The 21,339-nt window shown below is 43.2% G+C and overlaps 1 protein-coding gene across 1 annotated transcript; it reads right to left on the minus strand.

Annotated features, from left to right (window-relative positions):
- Positions 1-515: 515 nt before the first annotated feature.
- Positions 516-4,267, minus strand: SPRR4 (small proline rich protein 4). The gene is made up of 2 exons (XM_027870563.1): positions 4,163-4,267; positions 516-1,282 (listed from the first exon to the last, which is right to left on the minus strand). The coding sequence occupies exon 2, from the start codon at positions 1,261-1,263 to the stop codon at positions 1,045-1,047; it is 219 nt and encodes a 72-aa protein (XP_027726364.1). The 5' UTR covers positions 1,264-1,282; positions 4,163-4,267; the 3' UTR covers positions 516-1,044.
- Between the last annotated feature and the right edge of the window lie 17,072 nt (positions 4,268-21,339).

Below are 21,339 nucleotides of genomic sequence, written 5' to 3' on the forward strand. Positions count from 1 at the left end.
AGGCAACTCTCTAAAATGATTAATTTCTGGGGGTGTATTAATCTACATTGGTAGAAGAAGTTTTATTATCTGGTGTTCCTTATACCACACAGTTTAAAAAAAAAAAGCCTATGACAAGCCCTGCCTGTAGGGAATATTGATCTGACCCTTCCCACTCCCTACTTGTTCTAGTCTCATTCATCAACCCAAGTAGCTGCAGTACGTGATCTTCCCTATTTCCCAACTGACACACTCATAGAGGTTCCTGATCCCATTTCCCCATTAGGGTCTTCCTCGTTCCTCACCACGTACACATCCCCCACCTAAAGAGGTTCCAAACTCCTGAACTCTAGCCCTCGCTATGGAGGCTGTCCCTATGCAGGCCCTCCCCAACACACATATCCTCCCCACTCCCAACACATATCCTTCCCCACCCTTTCTCCATATATACTCCCTGTGGTATTCCCTCCACTTCCAACATGCTCACTCTTTCGCTCCCCCAGCGTTCACACAAGAATAGTGCACAGAACATAGGGTAAAGAACAGGCCAGGCGACATGTGGTAACATGTACCATCGGCTTTATTGGGAGGAGAAGGTCAGGGAAGGAAGGATACATGGGTTGGATTAGGGAGAGAGGACCCTCAGGAGCAGTTGTACATTAGACTTTCCATCTTCCCATCAGGGCAATGGAATCTGAGACAGACCAAATCATCATATTCTCCCACCTGGGCTGTTCTGGCTGCTGAGTTGAGCCTGACTTGTGACTGACCACGAGAGGGAAAGGAGAAGACGGTGAAAGTAAAGCTGAGTCAGCTCTCCTCTCCCAAGTCTGGGCTCAAGGTCTCAGAGAACATGGAGTAAGCAGATTTACTGCCCCACCTAGGGCTTAGGCAGGGCTGGGGCTAAAGTAGGGGAACCTGTTGGAGCTACTGGCCTCCTAGTGCAGGAAATGGGAGGGTCTAAAGGAAACAGGAAGATGAGGAATCTCTCTATATAGATGGTTCCCACAGAGAGAGGGCATGGCTAGGCATGGGTCCCAGTGGCTTTTACTTCTGCTTGGGCTGCTAGGCAGGTGGGCACTTCTGCTGGGCTGGTGGGCACTTCTGCTGGCCTGGTACAACCGTGCCCTTGGGTGTGCATGGGTTCTTGGTTTGAGGAGCATAGGGATCCTTTGTTTGGGGAGCACACTGCTCCTGGCACTTGACCGGGGGTGGCTGGCAGGGTTGTTTCACCTGCTGCTGCTGAGGCTGCTGGGAGGGGTATTGATGCTGCTGGGATGACATCGTTCTCCACTGGGATGAGCTTGAAAGGGATAAACACACAGGTGACATTAGCCGCTACCCCAGAACCCACTGGAAAGGAGGATTCACAGTGTCCTGGATCTACAAGGATCAGCCCACCCATCCTCCCCTCGTTTTAGAGATGAGGACACAGAAGCACAAAGCAAGAAAATGCCTTGCTGAAGGTCACACAGTCAATGGTGGAATCAGAGTTTGAATCTAGGTCTTTGTATTCCAATTCTTGTTATCATTTTTCAGCCACAACCTGTAGCTTCCTACACATTTCCATATGCAGTGTCTAGTACAGAACTGAGCACAGAACAGGATGATAGGCTTATTGATTTGGACAGGGAGGGGGTGCAGAGTGCTAAGCGTAGATGAGGATAGATAGGAAGACCTGAGTTCAAATCCAGCCTCTAACACTTACAAGATATTTGACCCTGGGCAAATCATTTAACATCTCTCAACCTCAGTTTCCTTGTGTGTAAAATAGGGACAATAATAGCACCTTCCTCCCAAGGCTGTTATGAAAATCAAACAAGATGATATGTGTAAAGCATTTTGCAAACCATAAAGCACTATATAAATGCTAGCTATTATTATTACTAAATGGCAGCTAGCTGACACAGCAGATAGAGTACTAGGCCAGGAATCAGGAAGACCTGAATTCAAATCTGGCCTCAGACACTCACTAGCTGAGTGACCCTGGGCAAGCCTCTTAACCCTGTCTGCCTCAGTTTCCTCACCAGTCAAAAGCTGGAGAAGGAAATGGCAAACCATTCCAGTATCTTTGCCAAGAAAACCCCAAATAGAGTCACAAAGAGTTGGATATGACTGAAACAACTGAACAAGAACAAATTATTATTAAATCTGGAGAATACCTTAGACATTATCTCATCCAACCCTGCCATGTTGCATATGAGGCTTATAGAGGTGAGCTAATTTTCCCAAGACTACCTAAGTAGTAGTAGGCAGAAGAGCCAGGATCCAAAAACAGATTCCTGACTCCAAATTCAGTACGATTTCCACTCTACCATGTTCAATAAATACTTGTTGGCTGGTGAGTAGGCTGATGGCTGTCCTAGCCATGGTGCCTAATCCAGGACCCTCTTCTCTTCTCCCCAGCATAACTGCCTTAAAAGGTAGTGGATTTTCTATCACTGGGAGTCAAAAAGCAGAGGTATCATCAGGGATGTTGTTAGAGGGTTCCTGTTCACACAGAGGTTAATCTAGATAGCCTCTAAGGTTCATTCCAATTCTGACTGTCTTTCCTCATCTTACCAGCAAGGTAAGTCACCTTAGGTAGCTGGGTGGCACCATGGATACAGCATTGGCCTTAGAGGCAGAAAGACCTGAATTCATATCCTGCCTCAGACACTTATTAGCTGTGTGACCCTGGACAAGTCACTCTCTCAGGCTCATTTTCCTGATCTGTAAATGGGTATCATTATAACACCTATCTCACAAGGTTGTTGTAAAAATAAATTATTGTAAAAGTGATAACGTTGTAAAAATGATAATATATTTAAAGGGCTTTGTAAATCTTAAAGCACTATATAAATGCTAACTATTGTTCAGGGGCCTGAAACTTTGACCTCCTGCATTGTTTTTTTTTTTGGTGGGCGGGGAGATAGGGAGAAATAGCGCACAGAGCACTAGCCCTGGAGTCAGAAAGACTCATCTTCCTGAGTTCAAATCTGGCCTCAGACACTTTCTAGCTGTGTGACTCTGGGCAAGTCACTTCACCCTGTTTGCCTCAGTTTCCTCATCTGTAAAATGAGCTGGAGAAGGAAATGGCAAACTACTCTCAGTGTCTTTGCCAAGAAAACTCCAACAGCGGTCACAAAGAGTTGGACACAACTGAACAAGGAGAGAGAAGTGGTGGAAACATCACTAGACAAAGAGCTAGGAGCCCTGGAGTCTAGTCCTGGCCTCACTCCTGCCTAACTGTGTAACCTGAAGCAAACAGCCTATGATAGAACCTGAGGTGGAAGATATTTCAGAGGTAAGCTAGTCCAACCTAAGCAAGAAGCCTCTGTGTGAGGTTTGTATTTTGTTTTATTTTTAGGCAATCAGGATTTTGTGACTGCCCAGGGTCACACAGCTAGTGTCAAGTATCTGAGGCCGGATTTGAACTCAGGTCCTCCTGAATCAAAGGCCAGTGCTCTATCCACTACACCACCTTCCTTCTCCCTGCGCTAGAAGTTGCCCATCAAATGGATAATCAGCTTCTTCTTGAAGACCTAGAGTAAGGGAGAGCCCAGCACCTCTGAGCCTAATTTTTCCCCATCTGTCCAATGGGGATAATGATATCTTCCATGTTTACCACTTAGAGGAGCTGTGAGTAGCAATGAGATCATGGATTTGAAGGTGCTTTGAGAAGTCAGAGCATGTTTCAAGACATCACATGGATGTATTGGAAAAAGCACTGTCCTGGGAGTCAGGATATCTGAGTTCTAAGTCTCCCATCTGCCCCATCTTTAGACTCATAGACAACTGTTTAAACTAGAAGATATTGTAGAGATCATTTGATCTAATCCTTCACTTTACAGATGAGAAGACTGAGGGACCCAGAAAGGAAAGGACTTGTCCAGGAAGACACAGCAAGGATGTACATTGGGTTACAAAGTTCCTTTCAGCTCCAGCATCCTCTGCCTCCATGGTTCTACCTGGGTGAGCTGTAGGACACAGAAGTATCCTCGCCTAGCTACAAGGAAGCATCCTTAACCCCAATGCCAACCCAAGATTATTGAGGCAAATGGTAATCTAAATTGAATAATCAGCTATGAGGCCCCTATTTCAAGAATAGTCAAGAAATTTAAAGGTTTCCCTGAACCCCAGAAAAATATAAAGACCAACCAGGCTTTGTTGGCCTTGAGATAGCCAAAGGGCCCTGACTTACCCAAAGCAGCAGGTAGGATGAGTGAGAAAGAATCAGGGAACACATTGTTCAGCTCCCAGATCTTGGTAAGCTTTATACAGTCCCCCCAAATGCCTCGGGGCACTGGCATTGCCCGTGACTATCAGATCCCAGTGAATACCTTGCCAATTTCTCCCACCTGCACTTCCTCCAGGGACTAGTTTTACTAGCCTGTTTTGGTGGAAACCACCCACTGGGTGCTTTTAGCATGCCTGGTCTTTCTCCACCTAAACACATCTGGTGAGATAGTCCAAGGGTGGGGGACCTCGGGGAGTAGAAAAATGAAGTGGGGGGGGAGCATCTAAATTATAGTAATAGCTTATATCTACATAGCGCTTTATGCTTAATAATAATAATAGCTAACATTTATATAGTGCTTAAAGGTTTGCAAAATGCTTTATAAATATTATCTCATTTGATACAACATCCCTGGGAGTAGGTGCTACTATTATCCCCATTTTACAGATGAGGAACCTGAGGCAGACAGAGATTAAGTGACTTGTCCAGGGTCACACAGCTGGTAAATGTCTGAGGTCACGTTTGAACTTAGGTCTTCTGACTCCAGATTCAGCACTATCCACCGTGACACCTTGCTGCCTACAAAGTACTTTACCAATATTATCTCAACTGAGCTTCACAGAAAGCCTTTAAGGGAGGAAATAGGAAAAGCGCTGTTATTCCCTTTTTACATAAGAGCAAACTGAGGCTCAGAAAATTCAGTTCAATGGGACAAATTTGCATTAAGTATCTATTAAGTATGAAGATATACAGGTGAAAATTTTCATGATCTTTACCCTCAAGGTAAAAGGAAGGCTGGAGAAATGAAGTGACTTGACCAAGGTGTCACAGCCAGTAAGTGACATTAGTGCTTTGGAAGCTCCGTAACTGTTGTAGACATAAGCAACATGCGGAAGCCCCGTCTGGAGCTTCCACAATGTAATTATTATCACATTCACCTTACACTGGAAAGGCCCCAGCTTGTAACGAGGCAGAAACCAGCCTCTCTCACAGCTTCTTCAAGATAGCACAGTGGATAGAGGCCTGGGCCTACGCTCTGGAAGACCCGAGTTCAAATTCGAACTCAGACCTTTACTAGCTGTGTGATCCTGAGTAAGAGGATATTAATAACAGTTGTGAGGATCAAATGAAATAATATTTGTAAAGCATTTAGCACATTATCTGGAACATTTTAATTGCTTAGTCATTTTTCAGTCATATTCGACTCTTCATTATCTCATTTGGGGTTTTTTTGGGCAAAGATAATGGAGTGGTTTGCCATTTCCAGCTCATTCGACAGATGAGGAACCTGAGGCAAACAGGGTTAAGTAACTTGTTCAAGGTCACACAGCTAGGAAGTGTCTGAGGGCTGATTTTTAACTCAGGAAGAGGATTCTTCTGCCTCTAGGCCTGGCACTCTATCCACTGTGCCACCAAGCTGCCCCCACCTGGTACATAGTGGGCACTATATAAAAGCAGTTTCCTGTCCCTTAACCTAGGCCCTGCCTGGCATGAATTGTCCAGCTCTGGGCAGAGCAAAGTGCAGAAGATGCCCTGTGTAAGGGAGATCCTAGACTTTTGGTCCTTTAACAGATAGGAAGGAAGGAATTGCTATGATTTGAATCTCTGGATAATCAACTTAGCAACCCAAGTCATAAAGAATTGCCAAATGTTAGAGCTGAGCAAAGATCGTGAAGGCCAACATGCTCATTTCAGAGGTGCAAAGGGGACAGCTGACTTGCCCAAGGTCATAGGATCATAAATGTAGAGCTGATAGGGGCAGCAGGGTGGCACAGTGGATAGAATACTGGCCTTGGAGTCAAGAGGGCCTGAGTTCAAATCCAGCCTCAGATGCTCACTAACTATGTAACCTTAGGCAAGTTACTTAATCCCCCATTGCCTCCAAAATATTATATCATTTGATCCCTACAACAACCCTGGGAGAGAGATGTTATTATTATCCACATTTTAAAGTTGAGGAAATTAAGGCAGATAGAGGTTAAATGACCTGCCTAAGGTCACACAAGTAGTAAGTGTCTCAGGCTGGATTTGAACTCAGAGCTTCCTGACTCCAAGCCCAGAGCTCTATTAAGCAGCTTCCTTCCATTCCAAATCCAGCATTCCATCTACTATACCATACTGCTTTTCATATAGTAAGTTAGTAGCAGAACCAGAACTAGGGTCCAAGTCTTCTGCTGGCCATTTATTATTTCTTAAAGGGATTTGGCAATTATTATTTCATGTGCTCCTCAGAGCACATTGCATAGCTAGGTAGGTGGTACAGTGGCTGGAGTATGGGATTTGTAGTTAGGAAGACCCAAGTTCAAATCCGGCCTTAGACACTCACTGTGTGACCCTGGGCAGGTCATTTAACCTCTGCCTGACTCCTTTTCCTCCTCTGTAAAATAAGGATATTAGTAACAGTTGTGAGGATTTCTCTCAGCCTCATTTTCCTCATCTGTAATATGGCAATCATTATAGCAGAAAATCAAGTAAGTGCTTTGCAAACCTTAAATTGGCAATATGTGAAAACTGTATTGTCCTGACTTCAATCTCTCTCACCTCCCATATCCAGTCAGTTGTCAAATCATGTAATTTCTGCCTTTATAACATCCCTCCAATAGGTCCCCTTCTCTCCTTTGATGCTGCTTTCAGCCCAGTGCAAGCCTCCCTCACCTCATATTTGTACTGCTGTTACAGCCCTCAGGTTGATTTCCCTGCCTCAGCTCTTTTCTTATCCCAATCCATTCTCTACTGTCAAAGCGATCTTCCTAAAATTCAGACCTGGCCATGTTCCACCCTACCTGACTCAGCAAACTCCAGGTAGGAAGGAAAGGATTTCTGTGATCTGAATCTGGGGTACTCAAGCAAGTGGCTTGATCACCTTCAGCTGGGTCGGGGAACCTGCGGCCTCAGGGCCACATGTGGCCCTCTAGGTCCTCAAGTGCAGCCCTTTGACTGAATCCAAATGACACAGAACAAATCCCCTTAATGAAAGGATTTGTTCCGTGAAACTTGGATTCAGTCAAAAGACTTCACCCGAGGATTTAGAAGGCCACACGTGGCCCCGAGGCCGCAGGTTCCCTACCCTCGAAGGTCCTTCAGGATCAAAAATAAAATCCTGTGTTTGGCTTTTAAAGCCCTTCAAAACTTGGCTCCTTCCTACTTTTCTCGTCATTTTACACCTTACTCCCTTCCAGGTACAATAAGATCCAATGACATTGGCCCAGTGTTTTCACTGTCTGTCCCCCATGCCTGGAATGCTCTTCCTCATCACCTCTGCTTCCTGGCCTCCTTCAAGTCCCAGCAAAATACACACCCCCCCCCCCAACCAAGAAGCTTTTCTACAAGAAACTTAATCTTAGTGCCTTCCCTCTTTGTCATTCAATTCTTTCAGATTCTTCATGACTCCATTTGATATTTTCTTGGCAAAGATACTGGAATGGTTTGCCATTTCCTTCTCCACCTCATTTTACAGGTGAGGAAACTAAGGCAGATAGGATTAAGTGACTTGCCCAGGGTCACACAGCCAGTAAGTGTCAGAGGCCAGATTTGAACTCAGGAAAATGAGTCTTCCTGATTCCAAGCCCAGTGCTCTATCCACTGAGCTACCTAGTTGCCTCTTTCCCTCTTAGACTACCCTTGATTTATCCTCTCTATTTTTTTGTTTTCACACAGTTGTTTGAATGTTGTTTCTACCATTAGATTGTGAACTTCTTGAGAGTAGGAACTGTTTCTTTTTGTACTTTCTTTGCTGAGAGCTTAATACAGTGCCTGGCACATAGTAGGCACTTAATAAATGCTAGTTGATTGATTGAGAAGTTATCATTGTTACTTATTATCATTATTATTTTGTAATGTAGACAGAGTGAAAATTACTATCCTCTATGTAATTACTTGACCTGCTGCAGATTGGGAATCAGGGTTTATCAATATATTAATTAATGAGCATTTACTAAGTGCCTACTGTATACTAGGCACTATGCTTGAGGATATAATGAAAAAAAAAAAAACCAGTCCCTTCCCTCAGGGAGCTTACATTCTATATTGGAGCTTGGAGAGAAGTTTGCACCTTGGGACAGCTCCAGAGAGCCTCAGCACAACAATTGCATTAGAAAACTGCCATTTCTGTGGCAGAGTAAGATGGCTTTGCTTTGTGGAGGGAAGACCTTTATGATAAAAAGACTTAGGGCTCTTCCTTCCTTGTTAGGTTCTGGCTGTGCCCACAATGGGCCATATCCTTTCTCCTTGGTAGCCGGAATGGAAAACAGAGCCTTCAGGCCTTCTCCTCCTTTCTGCCCAATTAACCTTCAGACAAAGCCTTCTGGGTTCAGGTTTCCTCATTCCATCTTTAATGTAGACATCTCCACCCCAGCCTGGGCCCCTGGATGGAAATAATGCAATTAGAGGAAAGTAACCTACCAATAGTCCAGGCATTTCAATTGTATCATCTCAATTGCAGGCTAATTGGAGTTAATTTTCTTCTTTGATGTTCTCATTCTTTTCACTGATCTAATTTGTCTCTGAATGTCTCATTCAATTTGAGGAGGTTTGGGGGGAGAGAAGGGGATTAAAACTTAAGCACCCAAATTAATGTGACCAGTGGAAAGAGAATTGGATTTGGAGAACCTGGGTACCAAGCCCACTTCTGCAACTAATTGTGTGACCTTAGACTTGGGGTGGGGAACCTGCGGCCTCAAGACCACATGTGGCCTTCTAGGTCCTTGGGGGTTGCCTTTTGACTGAGTCCAAGTTTTACAGAACAAATCCTTTTATTAAGGGGATTTGTTTTGTGAAGCTTAGATTCAGTCAAAGAGCCACACTTGAGGACCTAGAGGACCACATGTGGCCTCAAGGCCTGCAGGTTCCCCACCCCTGTGTTAGGCAGATCAATTTACCTTTTTGTCCTTTGCTCACTTACCTGTAAAATGAAGGCATTGAACTAGGTTAGTGGTTCCTAATGTTTTTTGTCCCTGAACTCCTTTCAAAAACAAAAAAGAATGTGTTGTGAAACTCCTGGGTGTTTTAATATTGTATTCATAATATTCTGCAGTTATTTACTGCTTAAAGAATTGAAGAACTTTTAGCATGAACTCCTAAGACCAAGTCTGTTACCACCACCACCCCCTGACAAAGGGTTCAGAAATCACAAAATGGGAACCATGGATGACATATCTGAGGTCCCTTCTAGCTCTTAATCCATGATCCCATGATCTCATGACTTATCTGTGTCTCCACACCAAAAAAATCAGCATTCTAGCCATCCGGAGTTATGAACTGTTTTCCTCCCTTGGGGAGTAGGTTTGCTTGCCCACCCAAACCTAAGCAGCATATATGGCAAAGAACCTACATGTCCATTGGACTAGTTCACATTGAGATGAAACTTTCTGCTTTACTGAAGTCTTTATTCCCTTTCTTCTTTCCTTCAACCCTTCCAGGCTCTCTGTGAGGAATCCCAAATATTATCATCCCCATTTCACAGGTGAGGAAACTGAGATTTAGAGACCAAAATGGCTTGACACAGTCAGTAAGCAAAAGGTCTCGAAGCTGGCCCTATTAGCCTATTCACTTCACTCTTCCCTTTTGACTACTTTTTGCTAGTCCACTCTGTCATAGATGATTCTCACAATGCCCTGTGAGTGTAGGCAGGGCAGGTAATGATTATCCTCATTTAAAACAGGAGTAAACAAGCTCAGAAATATCAAATGATTTAATCTCTTAAATGGCAGGTCTGAGGCTAGAACAGGGTTCTCTTGACTTCCATCCAAACCTTCACTCCTTCCACTAGCTTAACTGGAATCTGTGGAGCTAGAAGGTTATTTCTGGCCTTCCCTCACTTACCTTCTGTTCCCCCCCTCCCCAGCATCCAAGATCCCATTACCACTGAGTTGATTGACTCATAGAACCTCTGGGTTGGTCAGGGTGGATAGGTCATCCAATCCAACTCCCAGTTCAGAAATCTTCCGATAATAAATGACTTTGTGTTACTTGATTGCTTCTGTGGTATTACCCTTCCTAAGAACATCTGCATCTTTTAAGTGGTCTTTTGAAAGCAGAAGTATCTACCCAGACCCATAGGCATGACTAGACTCTAAAGGTAAAGCAATCGAGACTTCACCTGGGTTTCTCAGACCACACTAGGGAGGTCGCTATCACCTGCGTAAGACACCATGGGCAAATTACTTAACCTCTCTGCATCTCAGTTTTCTCATTGGTAAAATGAAAGTTTTAAACCTGGTGGCTTCTAAGCTTCCTACCAGATGTAAGCCTGAATGGGTGATCCTACGATCACTGTAGAACTAAGCTTAGAATCTCTCTGTTCCTGAATCTGCCTTCCCATTCTCAAAATTCCTGTGTGTGTGTGTGTGTGTGTGTGTGTGTGTGTGTGTGCAATGGAGACTAAGGAAACTGGGTGATGTTTCTAGCTGCTTCAAGCTTCCAACCCAACATCCAGAGAGAACAGGTATTTGCCTGAGATGAGCCAGGAAAGGGAGGGCACTAGGAATACTCATTGCTGGGGCTGAGTCAAAAGCTTAAGAAACCTGGGGACCTGCCCTGTAAACAAACAGTGGGGTAACCTGCTGGTTGAGCCCCAAACACATAGGGAGGGGACCTTCCCAAACATAATAGTAATCATTTCATGCAAAATCAGGACACGTCTTCTTCTAGTCACTTTTGTCTGATGGCTTCTGGGAGGGAACCTTAGCCAGGCTAGTTAATTGCCCTTTGGGATACCAAAAGAACAGACAAGCTGAGTTCTGCTGTCCCAGCCCACATTAATTGTGCTAGTTCCAGGAATTGACCTAAAAAAAAAAAAGAAGAAGAAAGAAAAAGAGAATTTAGTGTGAATCAGAGACTTCCCAGAGAACCAGTGTGGTATCTGAACCCGGGTTCAAGTATTGTTTCTGTCACTCACACACTTCACCTCTGAACCTGTTTCCTCTTTCTGTAGAATTGGTTGGGGTGGATATCTCCAAGATCCCTTTCCACTCCAAATCACTGATTTGCTGATCCTGTGACCCCCCTAAGGACTCACCCAGCTATAAGTCTATGATCTTGTACTATAGAGTGTAGGAGAGAAGGGTTCAAGCATTGTTTGGATGAGCCAGGGAGAGGAAGGGTGTGGACCTCAAGCTCTACAGGGAAGGACATAGGGAATGATCTCATTCAGGCGAGAGGGACTAGAGAACAAGGGCAACGGAGGCAAGGAAAGGTGAGGGGAAAACTGCTGGGATGGATTAGAGCCCAAGTTTGGGAGAGGTTTGGGAGGTGTTAACTGGTGAGTGTTGTCATAGAACTGCTAAATCATTCCTCTACTGTCAGCAAGCAGCAATCCCATGAGCCGAGACTGGCACAGTGGGATGTACTCTGAACTGTAACGCCAGGATTGTGAGTTCCAGTCTCATCTCTGCCGCTGGCCAGCTGGATCATGTTGGAAGAGTTCTCTCACCTCTCTTGGACCTCAATTATTCCATATATAAAAGGAGGGCTTTGGTTGTTTAGTCATTTTCAGTCATGTCTGACTTTTCACAACCCCATTTGAGATTTTCTTGGCAAAGATACTGGACTGGTTTGCCATTTCTCCAGCTCATTTTACAGATGAGGAAACTGAGGCAAACAGGGTTAAATGATGTGCCCAGGGTCACACAGCTAGTAAGTATCTGACGCCTGATTTGAACTCATCTTCCTTACTCCAGGCCCAGCAGTCTATCCACTATGTCACTTAGCTGCCCTAATTTATGCTACATATTTTTATATGTGTTTCTTGTCTCATCCATTAGAATGCAAGCTCATTGAGAGTAGGGATTATTTCATGTCATGGTATTATTGACACATAGTAGTTGCTCAATAAATGTTGTGTTTATGTATTGATCAATTGTTACTCATTCTGGTTGTCTACTAACGTCTATCAGTCAGAGATGCATTATGACGTTGGTCAGGGGTGGACAGATGACAAGTTCAGAAGATCCTTCTTATCTTTGTGTCTGGATGATATTGAACTAAAAATCAGCCTTTCCTGATAGTGGAGAGTTTAAATCCTGGCTCTGCCACTATAACTCTGTGACTTTGTACAAACCACTGCTTCTCTCTGGGCTTCAGTTTCCTCATCTGTAAAATGGGATGATTGGCTAGGTAAGTGAGGTCAGTCAATGGGCTGACACTCTATATGCCAGGCATTGCACTAAGTACCAGACATACAAAGAAAGGCAAAAGACAGTCTTTGCCCTCCAGCTTCCTTTCTACAAGAGAGGACAAGATGTAAATCACTATATAAATATAAGATTCTACACCTAGGGGCAGGGAAGGAGAGCCAGGAGGAAAATGGAATAAAAGGGTAAAGCCAAGAGAAAGGAAGGAAGGCAGAGAAACCAACCTAAGATTTTACATTTGATAGAGATAATCCTCAAAGTAATAATTCGCCAGTGGAAAATGGCCAGTTGGCTCCTTTCTGGAGTTTTTAGCTAGAAAGGTAAATATGCTGCCTCATTGCTCACTCTGACCACAGTCCCTCTTGCCAAACTCCGTCATAAACCAGCCCCATTGGGCTGCTAAGGTGGAGAGCTCCCTCTGCTGAGCCCGTGGTGCCAATGCTGACTATTTTTACTCTGAATCCTGTAGGGTACGGGATACATTTACTCAAGCAGATCCTGTAAGCCCTGAGCCATATTCATGGCACAGATAGGTCCTTTAGCTTCTGGCTACTTGGGATTCCACCATGAGTTCCAACTTTTGAGGATTCTGTTCTTCTGCAAGAGAAGGGAATAGTGAAGAGGAAGCAATTATCCCTGTGTCTCCGACAGCCAGGAGCTTTTGGTCCCTGGGATGTGATAGGTGACATTTCTCCTTCTCTTACTTATACCCAGCCTATAGGTCACTTCTCAGTCATCTCCATGCTGTCAGTCATGCCTTGCCACCCCCTTCCTTTCCAGCTCGCCTTTGTGTATTGTCTTCTTCTGTTAGGATTTAAGCTCCTTGAGAGCAAAGACTATCTTATTTGATCACAGTTGTTTCTCCAGCATTTAGCATAGCTGGCATAAAGTAAGTACTGAATAAATGCTCTCTCTTTCTTTCTCTGTCTCTGTCTTTTCCCTCTCCTCTCGTCTCTGTCTCTCTGTCTCTCTCAGTCTCTGTCTTTCTCTGTGTCCCTCTGTGTTTCTCTGTCTCTATCTCCTTCTGTGTGTCTGTCTCTCTCTCTCTCTGTCTCTGTCTCTTTCTGCGTGTCCCTCTGTGTGTCTCTCTCTGTCTCTATCTTTCTCTGTCTCCATCTCTCTCTGTGCCTCTCTGTCTCTGTCTGTCTCTGTCTCTCTGTCTCTGCCTCTCTCTTGTGTCTCTCTCTTTCTGTCTCTGCATGTCCCTCTGTCTCTATATCTCTCTGTGGGTCTCTGTCTCTTTCTGTCTCTATTTCTCTCTATCTCTCTATATCTGTCTCTCTCTGTGTCTCTGTCTCTCTCTTTGTGTATCCCTCTGTCTCTATCTCTCTCTGTCTCTCTGTGTCCCTCTGTCTCTCTGTGTGTGTCTCTGTCTTTCTGTCTCTGTGTGTCCCTGTCTCTATCTCTCTCTTATGTATCTGTCTCTCTCTGCGTGTCCCTCTGTGTATCTCTCCATCTCTATCTCTTTCTCTGTTTCTGTCTCTCTCCTTCTGTGTCTCTCTGTATCTCTCTGTCTCTCTGTGTCTCTCTCCTTCTCTCTCTGTCTCTTTCTGTCTCTCTGTCTCTGTCTCTCTCTCTCTCTGTCTCTGTCTCTCTCTCTCTCTCTCTGTCATAGAATGATATAAAGGTAGCATATGCTAATGGAGTAAGCAATAGACTGACCTCAGAGGCCAAGTTCTGGTCCCCTCTCAAAGGTGACCTTTGGCAGTCACCTAACCTCTGTGATCCTCCTCTTCCTTATCTGTAAAAATGGTGGAGTCAGACTAAACCCTAAGGTCCCTTCCAACTCTAATGGCACATAAGATTATCCAAGCTGGCAGGGATCTCAGAGACCATTGAGTTGAAGCCCTTTGACAGATAAGGAAACATGTACAGGGTGGCTAAGTACAAGTCACGTGGAAAGATGGCCATAGAGAGGGGACTAGAATTTGGTTCTAGTCCAAGGTCATGCAGTAGATCCTAGACTAAAACCCAGGTCTCTGAACTCTCTCCTACTAACTCATTGAAAATGAAGAAACCAACGATCTTACTCTATTTAAAGATTCAATTTTAATGTTCTGCCTCCCATGAGGTTGATAGGTGCTGCAGTGGATAGAGCGTTGAACCTGGAGTCGGGAAGACCTGAGTTCAAATTTGGCCTCAGACACTTGCTGACTGTGTGACCCTGAACAAGTCACTTAACCTCTGTCTGGCTCAGTTTCTTCAACTGTAAAATGGGGATAATAATAATACCTACCTCATAACAAGCCTTGTGCTGTTGTGAGGATCAAATGAGATAATACTTGCAAAGTTTAGCCCAGCTGCCGAGACCATTTACTGGGGTGTGGCTGCTGCACATGTTATAGCTTCTTGGAGCTACAGGTGAGAGTTGAGTGCCAGGTGGATCCTTGCCTGATGATTCATTTCACTCTAATTCTATCCAATTCAACAAGCATGCATTAAGTACCTACTATGAGTAAACATTCATGGGCTGGGGGAGGAAGGATGTACGAAGTTTAGATAAGACTAGTTCCCTGCCTTTGTGAAGCTTATACTCTTATCAAGGGGATAAAACATAATCCCTGTAATGCACAGGCACATAATTCTGTTGGGCCAGTACTCAACAAAGGGCAAAATAGATTTGAGGGGGGACATTCATTGCCAGCATGAAAGTTCAGAGAAAGTATCCTGGAGATGGTAGCTTTTGAGCTGAGATTTAAAGAATGGGTAGAGGTTCAACGGGTTTGTTATTATTTGTCCTTCCTTCTTAGAGAGGACCATGACATCAGGGAGGGGATGCCATGACATACAAGTGAAATGGATTTAAGTGAGGGAGGGCTGTGCAAAGTCACCAGCCTCACTTTCTCCTCCAGAGCCACTGGATCCAGCAGCCAGAAATACATCAGAATGACTGTAGATGGCCCTGGATGCAGTGGGAGACTTGGCCTTTTCGAGCTAAGGTCTTTGACCCGTCTGAGTTCGATTGCGGCAATGCCTGCTCAGTGATTAAGGCTCAATAAGGAATGATACTTAGGAAGCCTCTTCCACCAAAGGGAACAATGGGTCTGTCTGCATTTTGCAAACTAATAGGAATAGTAGAGGGCTTTGTCAGGGACATGGAAGAGGAAGGCTGGTAGGAAGATGCTCCATGCAACTGAAAAACTGAATGCTGTGGAGAAAAAACGAAAGAGTGGTTGAATAACAATATTAGCTAGTATTTGTGTAGCACCAACTATGTGCCAGGCACTGTGCTAAGTACTTTACAGATATTATCTCATTTCGTCCTCACAACAATCCTGGAAGGTAGGTGCTTTTATTAGCCCCATTTTACGAATGAGAAAACCTAGATAATCAGTGGTTAAGTGACCCAAGGCCACACAGCTTATAAATGTCTGAGGTGGGATTTTAATTCAGAGGTCTTCCTGGGTCCAGGCCCAGCACACTATCTACTGAGCCTCCCGAGAGACAATGAAAAGGAAGAGGGGCCAAAAACATGAGATAACACATGGAACTAGTTGCCTCCAGTGTTCATATGTCAGTACAAAGTATAGAGTGAAATTACAAATTCGGCACAAGGAGGAAATATCTCCTCATGGGCAGCATTAAGACTTGAGATGGAACTTAGAGAATTGTAAAACCATAGGTTTAGAATTAGAAGGCACTTCCGAAACTACTGAGTCCAGCCCCACATGCCCCCCATTTTGCAGATAATGAAATTTACCTGCAAAAAGAGAAGTCAAGTTACTTGCCAAGGGTATCATAATTAACAAGCGATCAAGGGAGGATTTGAATCCAGTTCCCTATCCACTATGCTATGGCTGGGAGACGGCAATAAAAAAGTATACTGTGCCTAGAATAAAAACATTGCATTGGCCTTGAGCCTAGAAATCATCTTATCAGTAGAGTGGAAAGATAGTGGATGGAGTATTGGCCCTGAACTCAGGAGGACCTGAGTTCAAATCTGGCCTCAGACACTTACTGGCTGTGTGACCCTGGGCAAGTCACTTAACCCTTACTGCCTCTGAGAAATAAAAAATAAAAAGAGTATATAATTCAAAGTTGAAGGACCTGGATTCAAATCCTGGCTCTGCTACTCATTGCCCATATTTCCTTGGGCTAGTTACTTCACCTCTTTGTACCTCAATTCCTTTTTTGTTCCTCAAAGCAGTTAGATGGTGCAGTGGATAGATCACTAGGCCCAGAGTTGAGAAGATCTGAGTTCAAATCCAACCTCAGGTACTTATTAACTGTGTGACCTTGGACAAGTTGCTTACTCTCTGTTTATCTCAGTTTCCTTAATTGTAAAATGGGAATAATAATAGCACCTACTTCACAGGGTTGCTGTGAGGATCAAATGACATATTTGTAAAGTGCTTGGCATGTAGTAGGTACTGTACAAATGCTAATATTATTATTTTGTAAAATGAGGCTATTGGAGCAGCTAGTCCCCTTAATAAAAGGATTTATTCTGGGAAGTCTGGATTCAATCAAAGGGTCACACTTGAGGACCTACAGGGCCATGTGGCCTTAAGGCCGCAGCTTCCCCACTCCGGGACTAGCTGACCTCAAAGGTCCCTTCCAACTCTATCTATATAAGATCCTCTAATCCCAGTCCATCTCCTTCATTTTATAGATAATGAAATGTGACATGAGGCAACTTTGTCAAAGGTCGTGCAGATGATGAGAGAGCTTTGATTAGACCCCAGGTTTCTTAATTCTCAATAAAGCATCCCTTCTACAATAGCACAAGGCCAGCAAAAAGGCTCCATGTGTCCAAAAAAACATACGCCACATATCCTAAGGAAAGCAAGGACATAACGAAAGGTTTGAAACAAACCAACATATCCCTTAGCAATATTTTTTTTGAGGTAGCAAGGACTTAGAAACAAAGCAGGTGTGGCTAAACAAATTATGGTATCTAAAAGTAACGAGCTAATGCTTCACCGCAAGAAATTAATTCAGTGAAGAATGGGAAGACCTCTACAAGCTGATGCTAAGTGAAGAGAACCAGGAAAACAATATGCACAGTACCTATGATAGCCAGTCAGTCAATAAACATTTATTAATTGCCTATTATGTATCAAGCATTGTGCTAAGTGCCGTACTAATGTAAACAGAAAGAACAACAACAAGGATGACAAGAAAGCCTGATTGCTGTGTCATTATAACGGCCAAGTGTCTTCTTGGAGAAGAGATGAAAAAACACAAGTCCCTCCCTTCTTTGTATAGGTAGGGACTCTTGGGGACATACTGCATATAATGTCAGATTCAGTTCTTTACTGGGTAATATTTCTGGGTTCCTTTTTTTTTTACCCCCTCACTTTTAAAATCTTTGTTAACTCTGGAATGTAAGGGAGTGGGCGGAATCTATTCAGAAATGAAGGTAATGTAAAAGCAACAGATACCAAAAATATTTAGTTAAAAATAAAATATATGGATCACAGATTTAGCTCTAGAAGGGACTTCAGAGGCCATGAAGGATACATTTTTATGTATCAGGAAACAGAGACAAGGAGATGTTAAGTGACTTGTCCATGGGTCACACAGCTAGTAGGTGTCTAAGGTGGGAATTGGGCCTAGGTCTTTCAACCTCCAAGCCCAGTGCTCTTTTGAGGACACTATTCTGATAAGTATGGAAAATTCAGAAACTTAAAAATAAAAATATGACAGAGAACACTTGAATGGGGATAAAAGAGAGAAAGAGAACTTTGAACATAATAGAGACCATTCAACTAAAATATTTTATTCTTTTCCAGTTACGTATAAAACAATTAACAACTGTGGTTTTTTTTTATTTTGAGTTCCAAGTTCTCTTCCTCTCTCCCTCCCCTCTCATTGAGAAAGCAAGCGATTTGATGTAGGTTCTGCATGTGCAGTCATGCAAAACATATTTGCATATTAGTCATGTTGTAAAAGAAAACAGACAAAAAAACCCAAGAAAAATGAAGTTTAAAAAGTATGCTTTGATCTGCATTCAGACTCCATCAGTTCTTTCTCAGGAGGTGGACAGCATTTTTTATCATCAATCTTTCAGAATTACCTTGGATCATTGTATTACTGAGAATAGTTGTCATTCACAGTTGATCATTGTACAATGTTGCTGTTACAATGTTCTCCTGGTTCTACTCACTTCATTTTGCATCAGTTCATGTAAGTCTTTCCAGGTTTTTCTGAAGTCTGCCTGCTCGTCATTTCTTACAGCACAATAGTATTCCATTACAATCATATACCACAACTTGTTCAGCCATTGCCAAATTGATGGATATCCCTTTAATTTCTAGTTCTTTGCCATAACAAAAAAAAAAAAGAGAGCTACTACAAATATTTTTGTACATATATAGGTCCTTTTCCTTTTCTTCCTTTTATTAAATCCCTTTGGGATATAGACCTAGCAGTGTTATTACTGGGTCAAAGGTTTTATAGTCCTGAGGCCATCCAACTAAATGAGAGGAATGGCTAGCACAGTCCAAAAATGATGTGGTACTTCAACAATCTTGAATCTGCAGAAAACCTCATTCTGCCAAAAGAAAGATACTTAATGAATTCTTGACTTGCTTTGCTGGGAGTTTCAACCCTTGAAATATGAATGAAACATTGGGAAGGACTGAATGATGGGCACCCACATCGGTGAAGTGGAAGCCTCAGAAATCCTGAGAGAAAGTGACGATATTATCTTGGAGTTTGTGATAGAGAGTCAAGGATAATAAATTTGGGCAAAGTCAACTGTGTACTTTAAGGAAGTGGATTTCTAAAAGTTCAGGGAATCACAGAAAAGATGTAAAGAGCTAAAAGAGACCTTAGGGCCATGGTGTCCATCATCTCCTCTTTTCACATTTTGCAGACAAGGAAACTGAAATATATAAAGGTCATATGACAAGCCTCACAACTAGCAAGTGGCTGATGAAGGATTTGAACCTGTGATCTTATCACATGAAAAACCAAAAGGGAAGACTGCTACTCACTCAAGGTAGGGAGGAGGTTCTGGACAACTAGATTCTGACAATAAGATTATGAATCATCCTGGTGAGGAAATAAAGGGAAAAGTCAATGAAGAAACCAACCTGGGCTGCACAGAGAACTCTGCGATGATCTCAGCACTTCAGAGAAACTACAGAAAAGACGGAAGGAAGGTCACATAACAAAAGAAAAATACAAAAGAGTGACACAAACCTAAAAGAATAGCGTCAAGAAGGTTAAACCCCAGAATGAACTGAAACTTATGGAAAATGCTGAGTACAATAAACAGAGGCTTAAAGACATATATGGAACAAAAAGAAGAACAAGGAAGGGATAGACCCATTTCTTGAGAACAGAGAGTAATGATGTTAATAAACAACAGAGAGAAACAGGAGTGTCTTGCCAATCAAGGAGCATGGGAGGTAGCCTGGTATAGTAGAAAGAAGATTAGATAAAGAGTCAGAAGATCTGAATACTAATCCTATCTCTGCTACTAATTAATCAAGTGACCTTGGGCAAGTCACTATCCTCTTAAGGCTTCATTTTCTTCAAATGTAAAATAAAGAAGTTAGAGTGGACAGCTTCTAAGATCTTTTTCAGTTCTAAATCTATGATCTTTTGATCTTCTTGAGATCAGACCTGGATGTAGCCCAGGTGACTCTTAACATCTGCAGCAATAACTTTGCATCGATTCCCCAGGTCTCACAGAGCTCTCTCCCTTTAGACTCAAAGTACCAGATTTACTCTTCTATGCAGCCCTTCCTCTTTCTTCATGTGTTTTATAAAATTTAGAGCCAGAAGGGACATCTTTCCTTTCTTAATTGCTTCCTATTCAGTCTGTGTATAGTTTGGGGCAGCTGGGTGATACAATGGGTAGATCAGGGGGGCCTGGAGTCAGGAAGACTCCTCTTCCTGAGTTCAAATCCAGCCTCTTACTAGCTATGTGACCCTGGCCAAGTAGCTTAATCCTGTTTGCCTCAGTTTCTTTATCTAAAAACTGATCTGGAGATAGAAATGGCCAACCAGGCCAGCATCTTTGCCAAGAAAACCCCAAATGGGGTCAAGAAGAGTCAGACACAAAATGACTGAACAACAGCAACAATAGTTTATTTATACATATTTGTTTTTTGTCTCACCTGCTAGAGCTCCTTGAAGTCAGGGGTCCTCTTTTGCCTTTTTTTTTTTTTGTATTCCCAGCACTTACCACAGTGCCTGGAACATAGTAGGTGCTTAATAAATGTTTGTTCACTGACCAGCCTTAGAAATTGTACTGTCCAACTTCATTTTTACATTTGAGGAAACATGTCTAGGGAATTTAGGTGATTTACCAAGATCACGTGGGTAGCAAGTGGCAGAACCAAAATATGAGCCCAGGCTTTAAGACTCCAGACCCAGTGACCTTTCCACTGCACAATTCTATCTTTCTCCAGTCTTCAAGACTTTCGTAATATGCCATCTTGGTAGCTACATGCCCTAGAGAGGGCCATAACCAAGGGTTTTATATTAATAGAATCCCACAAATAATTATGGAGCCCCAAAGCCATTGGCTGGATGAACTGTCAATTAGTAATACAGTATTGATGGACAATTCAGCCAGTCAGTGAAAAGAGAGAGGGTCCCCTAGAGGTTCTTGAGGTCCTCCTCCTTTTCTCCAATGATTCAACACAAGAAGAAGACCCCAAGAAACACTTAACAACACAGCTGTGCTCCTGGAAATGTGAGAGCAACTAAAGATACCCCAGAATCACAAAGCCTCAGAATTGGGTGGGAACTCAGAAGTCACCCATAGAGTTCAACCCGTACCTTATCAGGTACCTTTTATAATATCCCTGTGATGTTAGGATCTCCCTTACTCGCCTGCCATCTGGTAAGGAAATAGGGGAGGATAGGGACTTCCAGCTCAGCCCAGGTGTCTGAGAAAGGCTGGCTGATATCTGAGTTTAGTGAAAGGAATTCCCTCCACTAATGCATATAGCAACCTATCTATGACTTAGTAGGTAAGCCCTAGATAGTTGCTTGTGGCCTGTAGAGATTTGCTCACTTGCACAGGATCACATGATAAGTAAGCATCAGAAG

This window comes from Vombatus ursinus, unplaced genomic scaffold, assembly GCF_900497805.2.
Source record: "Vombatus ursinus unplaced genomic scaffold, bare-nosed wombat genome assembly UNPS02014797.1, whole genome shotgun sequence".
In the NCBI taxonomy this organism is placed as follows: domain Eukaryota; kingdom Metazoa; phylum Chordata; class Mammalia; order Diprotodontia; family Vombatidae; genus Vombatus; species Vombatus ursinus.

Excerpts from the sequence above, each read along its gene's own strand:
- SPRR4 (XM_027870563.1), bottom strand. The coding sequence starts at position 1,263 with ATGTCATCCCAGCAGCATCAATACCCCTCCCAGCAGCCTCAGCAGCAG.